Consider the following 9,872-nt stretch of genomic DNA (forward strand, 5'->3'; position numbering starts at 1 on the left):
TTTCCCATCACTCATGTATTCCCTATTCATTTATTTATTCATTCACTCACTTAAGGTGTCTTCACAAAAGCACCTACTGTAAGCCAAACTGCTAGGCTTGGAGGAGATGGGGGTAAACAAGACTGTTGTGATCTCTGGACTCAACTGAATTTATGGTCTGATGGGAAGACAGGCCTGAAGAGATATACTTCTTAAATATCTAATTATAAATGATAGGAAATGCTATGAAGGCAAAGCTTGCAGAGCCTTAGTAAAGGCTTCCAGGAGGAAGCTGAGATCTAAAGGAAAATTAGGAGTTGGTAGGTTTAGGACCTCAGGGAATAGCATGGGGATGGCTTGGGGAGCCAGGGGTGAAGGGAGGGAGGGGACAGAAGCAGGGTTTACCCAGGGAGTCACAACTCCACAACTCCAGTCACAACCTGCAGCATCCCTACACTGTGACAAATGGCCCTGATATCTTGGTTGTCCTCAGATGGTCTGTGCTACAGATTTTTCTGGATTTGGAAGTCACTTAAGAAAAAAGTAAAAATGTCATGTCATTGTTAGTTGTGTCTTTGGGTAAGTCACTTAACCTCTTAGAACCTCAGTTTCTCTGAAATGGGAGCAATTCTGTTGAATCTGTGAGGTCCTCTGTGACCTCTGCCAGGTCACCCTGTGATGGCTCCTGTTACTGGCCCAGGCCTGGAAGGAGGGGATCGTGACGGCCTGCACAGGAGCCGCAGGGCTGGGCCCAGAGGACAGTCTCGATTTGAGGGAGGGGAAAGGGCTGCAGAGGTGGGGAAACACCCAGGGTCTGCAAAGTGACAGATACTCCAGTGAAGACTGAAGCCAGAAGCTGACGGCAACACCAACAATTAATAAAGATGGTGCTAACCTACTGGGCCCTCACCGTGTGGTCTACACACGTCTGGTATACTTTTCCTATACTCATGTATCCTTTCACTGACCCTGGCAGGTAGGTAACTGCTATTATTCCCATTTTACAAATAAGCAAACTGATGGATATCTTGCCCAAGGTCACACAGCTAGCAAGTGTTGGAGCCTGCATTTAAGACCAGGCACTGTGGCTTCTGAGTGTAGGAGGCAATGAATGCAGAGAAGTGGGAGGGCCCTAAATGCAGGCTGGGAGGTCCAGCTGGTCTTGATCCTATGTGCTCTGGGAGCCGTGCAGGCTTTGGAGGGAGGGAGCGCTCAGACTGTGCACGTTTGCCCGGGAAAGCTGACTGTCCCTCTCTCCTGCAGAAACCATCCATGGACCAGCCCCTGTACTGCAGCAGCCTGTGGGGCCCGGCGGCCAATGGCTGTGACTGCGTAGCTGAGGGCCTGTGGCTGCCGCAACTACACGTAGGGGACTGGCTGGTCTTTGAGAACATGGGCGCCTACACCGTGGGCATGGGTTCCCTCCTCAGGGGTGCCCAGACCTGCCGCATCACCTATGCCATGTCCCGGGTGGCCTGGTAAGGGGGCCCTGCTGGGAAATGGAGTGGGGATTGGAGAAGGGGGCAGGCTGGACAGAAGCCACACGGGGAGCCCCAGGTTTGGGGCCCTGCCCCTGTGTAATCCAATGGGACAAGTAATCCTTGGCTACTGATTTCAAGTGAGGCCTGCGCTAGGCACCTGGCTGTGACCTTTAATGAGGCCGAGTTTCCCTTGGGGAGCTCAGAGCCCTGGCAGGACACAGAGGCAGACAGGTGAGCCTGAGAATACAGTGCTGCGGGGAGGGCCCGGGATTTGGAAGCTTAGATCCCCACCCTCACCTCCCTGAGGCCCAGATCGACCTTCCTGAGGAAAGAAGGATGAACTCAAAGCCTGGTGGGAGTTAAGTGGCTGGAAGGGCAGGAAGGGGGTTCTGTTCCAAGGTCCCCCATGGAAGAAGGACCTTCCATGGGGGGGGGGAGACATGGTCCGATTTGGATTTTAGAAGGAATTGGGGGCGAACATGGCTTCAAGAAACATGAGGTTGGTCGGGGCTGGAGAGGGAGCAGGGTTGGACATGGGAAGGGCCATGAAGGCTAGCTAAGAGCTTCCAGAAGCAGCCAGCGGGGCCTGATTGGAAGCCTGGGGGTGACAGAGTCCGATCTGGATTTTAGAAAGATCACTCTAGCTACTGGGTGGATGAAGGGAATACAAGGGCAGGTGTAGAAAGAGCTGACCAGTCGGGTGGCTACTCACTGAGCATGCCCGCGCCAGACCAGCACTGGGATCCAGTGAGACAAGACTGAAAGAAAGTCCTGGGCCTTTCTGTCAGGCTCTACAGTAGGCATCATATGATGATTTTCTTTTACTCAAACACAAAACACTATGGAATCGGTGTTGACACAAGCAGAGGTCACTTGCTTGAGGTCACACAGCTGCTCAGCGGTGGAGAGCCCCCCTTACGGGGCTGGGGAGACGGCTGCAGAGAGCAGGAGCCACTGGGAGGGGCTTTTATGCCGGGTCCTGGAGGACGAGTGAAGCCTGTGCCCCCAGGGACATGCTGGGGCTTGAGCTCCCCCCGCCCCAGGAACAATGGTCCCAAACGGCAGGCCTGGCTGGGCATGGGATCCGAGTCACCTGTAGTCCGTCCAGTCAGCAAACCTGCCGCTCCTACTCTCTGCACGGGATAGGCTGGTGCTGCCATTTTGAAATCACGGGTGTTTTGACAAGGCCAAAAAAAAACCTCCCCACAAAACACCAAACGTAAAAAAACAATCATCAAAACAGGCTTCCTTATTTATCCTGGCTCCATCGTAAGCAAACACAGCTGGATGAAGTTGCATGGAGTCAGGTGCACACATTACTAGGAACATAAAATTCTGATGTATTGAAATGACCACGTCAAAAAATTCCCCATATCAAAGGGGCCTCATGGGCATGTCCTTCTTTAGAATCTGGCTCTGTGCTGGCTCCTGGAGGGTAAAAGAGCATCTGAGAACATGGTAAGCCAGGGGTTGGACCTGCACGCATGCACACACACTCATGCACACACACACACACACTCATGCACACCTGCACGCATGCACACACACTCATGCACACACACACACACACTCATGCACACACACACACACACTCATGCACACACACACACACACACACACACACACACACCCCGGAAGAGTACAGAGGTCACGAAGGAGGGAGGGTGGGCCAGTGAGCTGGGGAGGAGGCACTGCCTAATGGGTGAGGGAGGAATTGGTCAGGCACTGGAGGGCCAGGCAAGCTGACAGGAGGGTGGCCTGGGCTGAGGGGGCAGGGGCTTCAGAGTCCAGTTCATCCAGAGTTTTAAGTGGCTTTGTCTAGCTGCAGTGGCATGAAGGGAAGATTCGGTCAAGAAGGACCTTGGAGGCCCAGGTTGGCCTTGATCTTGAAGGCAGTGGGGGAGCCAGTGAGATCTCTAAGAAACTTATCTTTCAAAACCCATTTAGATAAGGAAACAGAGGTTCAGACAGAGGGCACTTGGCCTAGAGTACCTCCCACCTGGAAGGGAATGGCCTGACTGGACCGACTACTGATTTGCTGCTGAACTGTACACATCGGCAAAGGGGGAGGTGGGGGACTGGAATAGGCTGGAAGTATGAAAGGAGGGGAGGGAAGATGTAGATGGAAGAGGGAGGGTCCTGGGAAGCAGACCTGGCAGAAGTAAGCAACAGGCTGTCATGCTGCCCCAACCCCGGCCTCTTGATACTGAACCCAGTGCTCTTTCCCTGTCCCCCATCCAGCGTCCACCCCTCCCCACCAAGTGTGCGTTTACTTGCTCTCAGGGGCACTAGCCAATGAGTAACTCAGGTACACCCCCTGCCCCGCTGTAGCTGGAGGGTTGTCAGGGAAGCAGATATTGAACGCTCATTGTTATCAAGGAGTACACTGCGCTGTGGGACTCAACTGAGGGCTGATGATGCAGGCAGAGACTGGATGTGCATAGGATGTGCCTGGGATGGGATGCGAGCCCAAAGACGGCTGCACCGTTGTGCGTGGTGGGAGAGGCTGGCAGGGGCCAGATCTTGTGTGGTCTGAGAGTGGAGGGGAGCTGCTGGCAACTCAGAAGGGATTTGCTTTTTGGAAAGATGAACCTGGATCGGACTTGTCTGAAAGACTGTGCTTTCCTGGCTAGAGATGGTGGTGTCAGTGGGAATGGAGAGAAGTGGGTGCCTTTGGGGATGCTCAGGAATGGGGCTCAGCTGGGTGTGGGAACAAGATCCCCAACTTGTGGTCAGAACAGGAGCTGTTTATTAATGTGAGGATGTAGGAGAAATGGTTTGTAGGATTTTTGAGGGAAGGACAGATTTTTATTTTTTAAGTACTAAGCCTGAGGTATGAAGAATGTGGACTTTGAAGTGAGTGTTGGGTTGAATCCTAGTTCTGCCTCCTTCTGGGGATGTGACCTTGGGCAGGTAACTTCTAAGTTGGTTTGCTTGGAGTAAAATGGGGATGATAAAGTCATCCTTACAGGGTTTTGGGAGGATACAGTTAGACTGTAAGTGAAGTGCCTGGCACAATAATGGGCACATCAGTGAATGTGGGTTCCTTTCCCTTGTGGGTTAGGCTCTGGGGAGAAGACAGCAGTGGGGGAAGAGGGGGACCCAGTGCAGGAGCCATGGGTAGTTCTTGGCCTATTGGCCCCATGCCAGTTACCTCAAGAGACCCCCCTCTCCCTTGCAGGGAAGCTCTGCAAGGGCAGCTGCTGCCTGCAGAACAGGACGAGGACGCCGAGGGCATGTGCAAGCCTCTGTCCTGTGGCTGGGAGATCACGGACACCTTGTGCATGGGCCCCGTCTTCACCCCGGCGAGCATCATGTGAGCGGGCCCCGTTCCCCCCCAGAGAACCCCAGCGGGGCCCCAGAGATGCCTCTGGGAGAGGTGGGGAAAGTGGCAAGCAGAGGCACCCTCTGGCCAGGACTCTGGTGCTCGCTCTGCCACCCCTCACGCTCCACCTGTAGTGTTTCTGCCCTGTAAATAGGACCAGTCTTACACTCGCTGTAGTTCAAGTATGCAACATAAATCCTGTCCCTTCCAGCTGTGTCTGCCTCCTCTGCAGCGCAAGGGGCCTGGTCAGCCAGGTGTGGGGGTGTTCTTGGGGGTCTCCCTTGGTCTCCTTCTCACCTTTGTAAATATGAAGCAAATAAAATATTTAGGTTTTTTAATACTCCAGTGCAATCAGCAGTTCAGTTCACAAAGCAGCCTGGGTTAGGCCAGGGCTGAGACTTCCCCATCCTACACTGATAACCTCATGCTGCTGTGTGGGCCTCCCCTGCTGGCGCCCAGCTTCTCTGATTCACCTCTCTTGTCTCCCCAAGTTCCACGCTGGTATCATGAGGAAGGCAGAGCGGTCAGGGGTTGGGGTGGGGGTCAGGGTTGCCTCCCTGTAGCACTGGAGCTGCAGCTCATGGCTGAGGAGGTGTCTCTGGGTGTCCCCAATACCCAGCTTAAGTGGGGGCAATCGAATATTTGACACAGCTTTTCTGAGTTCCTACCAAAGATGAAGAGCGAAGAGTTGGGTACTTGGGAGGTTCTAAGGAGATCCCCTACCCATCCTCTCCTTGCAGGTCAGCAAGGCAATCAGAGCAATACAAATACATGGCTGGTTTTGCTTATTCAGGCAGTGACTGTTAGCATGTGGTTGGCTATAGACTACTGCCACATCCGGTGTCAAGGGCCCCGCGGCCCGCGTCTCCTCAGCTTGGCAGCTCTCATCAGGACTTCACATTGTTAGGGTCATAAAGCTATGCACGTGGGGTGTGTGAGCTGCTTAGCAAAGGAGTTCAGATTTTAGAGTTCCCCCAGCTGTTAATGGGTGATCCTAGAGATTTTTCTTTTGCAATTAAAAAAGATATAATTTATATTCCCTAAAACTCACTCTTTCAAAGTTTAGAATTCAGTGGTTTTTAGTATATTCACAGAGTTTGTGCAACCATCACTACTATCTAATTCTAGAACATGTCCATTACCTCAAAAAGAAACTGCGTATTCACACTCACTCCCCATTCTCCCTTTCCCCCAGCCCCTGGTACCCACTTATCTATTTTCCACCTCTGTGGATTTGCCTGGTCTAGATACTCTGAGTTGCAGTTGTTTTTACATCCTCACTTGAGCTTCTTCCTGGGTAGGCCTGGTACAATGTGTGCGTTTTTCCCCCTACACCACCAAACAATTCTCTGACAACAGCAGGGTGTCCTACAACTCCACTCAATTCTGACACTACCTACTTACAGTAGAGATAGAATCAGATCCCACAGGTTAAGGGCTCAGTCCTACAAATCTGAACAACAAAGCAAGGAGTCTGAACTTAATTCTGCAGGCAGTAGGGAGCCCTATATGCCTCTGGAGCAGAAGCATGGTAAGACCTTTGAGAGGATAAATGGAAGCTTATTCAAAAGGGGCAGAGGGAGACCTGGTGGGAGCATCCACTTCTTCACCCCCAGCCTGTTTAAGGCAGGTCCAGCCAGGGGGTGCAAAAGACACGAGTTGTCACCTCTGTCCACCCCTGCTCAGGAGGAAGATAGTGACTCTCTGGGTGTCACCCACCCCCTCCACACCCCCCCCCCCCTTTAGGAAACCCACCTGCCCAAGCCAGCTCATCAAAGGGACCATAGGGAAGGCAGCAGGATGGGAGTTTCCAGTCAACCCTTTGTTCCATTTTAAACCCTCTTCCTGGCATCTAGCTGATGAGTAGCTAAGCCTGTGTAAACGTAACCTGCAAAATTATTCGATGTAGGCTTCTAACAGTCAGAGGGATCTTTTTGAAATATGAATCCAATCTTGTCAATTCGCTGCTGAAAACTCTCCAGTGGCTTCCCACTGTGATGCCCCAATAGAAGTTAAATTGCCTGAGATTTCCTACCACTTTCCAACCTCATCTCCTGCTGCTCTTTTCTCACCAAGCACTGGCCCGTTTGGCCTCTTTTCAGTTCCTCACGTTTATCGGAATTCTTTTCTGCTTCCAGGCCTTTGCCCTTGCTGTTCCCTCTGCCTAAACTGCATTTCTTCCAGCTCTCCAGGGCTGACTCATTCCCATCTTAAACAGCTCATCAGGAAGACCTTTCTGTACACCCTATTCAAAGTGCCCCTCCCATCTAATTATGTGGGGGGTGTGTGTGTCACATTTTACAGAAAGTAGATTCTAAAGGTAACATTTAAGGCAAGAAGCATAGTCAAAGTTGCCGCTGAAAATCCCTGAGAAAGCTATCCTATTGGAAGCAGTTCATTATTTCTCTGTCTTCCTCTAACATGCCAGGTGCATTTCCTTATAACCCCAAATAGCTCTATGATACCTCTCCCTCACACCTTCAGATCTTTGCTCAGATGCCACCTTCTCAGTGAGGCCTTCCTGACCATTGTTAAAGCTGTAACACTCCCACTCCTACCCTACTATCCCATGATCCCCTCCATAGGCTCACCTCCCCCCACCCCCCATAGCTCATCATCTGACATACATTTAATTAGAATTAAGCTCTTAATTCTAAAATTTCAAAAAGGCAGAGGAGCCAGAGATCAAATTGCCAACATCTGTTGGATCATCAAAAAAAGCAAGAGAGTGCCAGAAAAACATCTACTTCTGCTTTATTGACTATGCCAAAGCCTTTGACTGTGTGGATCACAACAAACTGTGGAAAATTCTTCAAGAGATGGGAATACCAGATCACCTGACCTGCCTCCTGAGAAATCTGTATGCAGGTCAAGAAGCAACAGTTAGAAATGGACATGGGACAACAGACTGGTTCCAAATCAGGAAAGGAGTATGTCAAGGCTGTATATTGTCAACCTGCTTATTTAACTTATATGCAAAGTACACCACAAGAAATGCTGGATGAAGCACAAGCTGGAAAATCAAGATTGCAGGGAGAAATAATCAGTAACCTCAGATATGCAGATGACACCGCACTTAGAGCAGAAAGCAAAGAACTAAAGAACCTCTTGATGAAAGTGAAAGAGGAGAGTGAAAAAGTTGGCTTAAAGCTCAACATTCAGAAAACTAAGATCATGGCATCTGGTCCCATCACTTCATAGCAAATAGATGGGGGAAACAATGGAAACAGTAACAGACTTTATTTTGGGGGGGCTCCAAAATCACTGCAGATAGTAACTGCAGTCATGAAATTAAAAGACGCTTGCTCCTTGGAGGAAAAGTTATGACCAACCTAGACAGCATATTCCTTTGACTGCATGGATCACAATAAACTGTGGAAAATTCTGAAGGAGATGGGAATACCAGACCACTTGACCTGCCTCTTGAGAAACCTGTATGCAGGTCAGGAAACAACAGTTAGAACTGGACATGGAACAACAGACTGGTTCCAAATAGGAAAAGGAGTACATCAAGGCTGTATATTGTCACCCTGCTTATTTAACTTATATGCAGAGTACATCATGAGAAATGCTGGTCTGGAAGAAGCACAAGCTGCAATCAAGATTGCTGGGAGAAATATCAATAACCTCAAATATGCAGATGACACCACAATTATGGCAGAAAGTGAAGAGGAACTAAAAAGTCTCTTGATGAAAGTGAAAGAGGAGAGTGAAAAAGTTGGCTTAAAGCTCAACATTCAGAAAACTAAGATCATGGTATCTGGTCCCATCACTTCATGGGAAATAGATGGGGGGACAGTGGAAACAGTGTCAGACTTTACTTTTTGGACTCCAAAATCACTGCAGATAGTGACTGCAGCCATGAAATTAAAAGACACTTACTCCTTGGAAGGAAAGTTATGACCAACCTAAATAACATATTAAAAAGCAGAGACATTACTTTGCCAACAAAGGTCCGTCTGGTCAAGGCTATGGTTTTTCCAGTGGTCATGTATGGATGTGAGAGTTGGACTGTGAAGAAAGTTGAGTGCCAAAAAATTGATGCTTTTGAACTTGGTGTTGGAGAAGACTCTTGAGAGTCCCTTGGACTGCAAGGAGATCCAACCAGTCCATCCTGAAGGAGATCAGTCCTGGGTGTTCATTGGAAGGACTGACGCTGAAGCTGAAACTCCAATACTTTGGCCACCTCATGCGAAGAGTTGACTCATTGGAAAAGACCCTGCTGCTGGGAGGGATTGGGGGCAGGAGAAGGGGACGACAGAGGATGAGATGGCTGGATGGCATCACCGACTCGATGGGCATGAGTTTGAGTAAACTCTGGGAGTTTGTGATGGACAGGGAGGCCTGGCGTGCTGTGATTCATGGGGTCTCAAAGGGTCAGACACGACTGAGCAACTGAACTGAACTGAGACAGCATATTAAAAAGCAGAGACATTACTGTGCTAACAAAGGTCTGCCTAGTCAAGGCTATGGTTTTTCCAGTAGTCATGAATGGATGTGAGAGTTGGACTATAAAGAAAGCTGAGCACTGAAGAATTGATGTTTTTGAACTGTGGTGTTGAAGAAGACTCTTGAGAGTCCCTTGGACAGCATGGAGATCCAACCAGTCCATCCTAAAGGAAATCAGTCCCGAATATTCATTGGAAGGACTGATGCTGAAGCTGAAGTGTCAATACTTTGGCCACCTGATGCAAAGAACCAACTCACTGGAAAAGACCCTGATGCTGGGAAGGATTGAAGACAGGAGGATAAGGTGATGATAGAGGATGAGATGGTTGGATGGCATCACCTACTCGATGGACATGATTTTGAGCAAGCTCCGGGAGTTGGTGGACAGAGAAGCCTGGCGTGCTGCAGTCCATGAGGTCACAAAGAATTGGACGCAACTGAGCGAGTGAACTGGCGCGACTGAGCGACTGAACTGAAGCTATTAAGGGCAGAGATATGTTTATTTTTGTTGCCATTTTTCTAGCACCTAAAACACTACCCTATACACCAATGTCCAACATATAAGTTGAACAAATCTTTCAAGTCTCAGCTTGGATATATCCATTTTCTTTTACTCTATACCTGTGAATTGCATCTCT

At 49.7% G+C, this 9,872-nt stretch overlaps 1 protein-coding gene across 1 annotated transcript in view; it reads left to right on the plus strand.

The window, feature by feature from the left end:
* The window catches only part of AZIN2 (antizyme inhibitor 2), a 38,385-nt gene extending 33,302 nt beyond the window's left edge, over positions 1-5,083 (plus strand). The window contains exons 8-9 of the mRNA XM_065927592.1: positions 1,243-1,457; positions 4,642-5,083. Coding sequence (XP_065783664.1) covers positions 1,243-1,457; positions 4,642-4,780 — 354 coding nt within the window. The 3' untranslated portion in view covers positions 4,781-5,083. The remainder of the gene's footprint in view (positions 1-1,242; positions 1,458-4,641) is intronic.
* The last annotated feature ends 4,789 nt before the right edge of the window (positions 5,084-9,872 follow it).

The sequence above is a fragment of the Muntiacus reevesi genome, chromosome 3 (genome assembly GCF_963930625.1).
Source record: "Muntiacus reevesi chromosome 3, mMunRee1.1, whole genome shotgun sequence".
NCBI classification, from domain to species: Eukaryota; Metazoa; Chordata; class Mammalia; order Artiodactyla; family Cervidae; genus Muntiacus; species Muntiacus reevesi.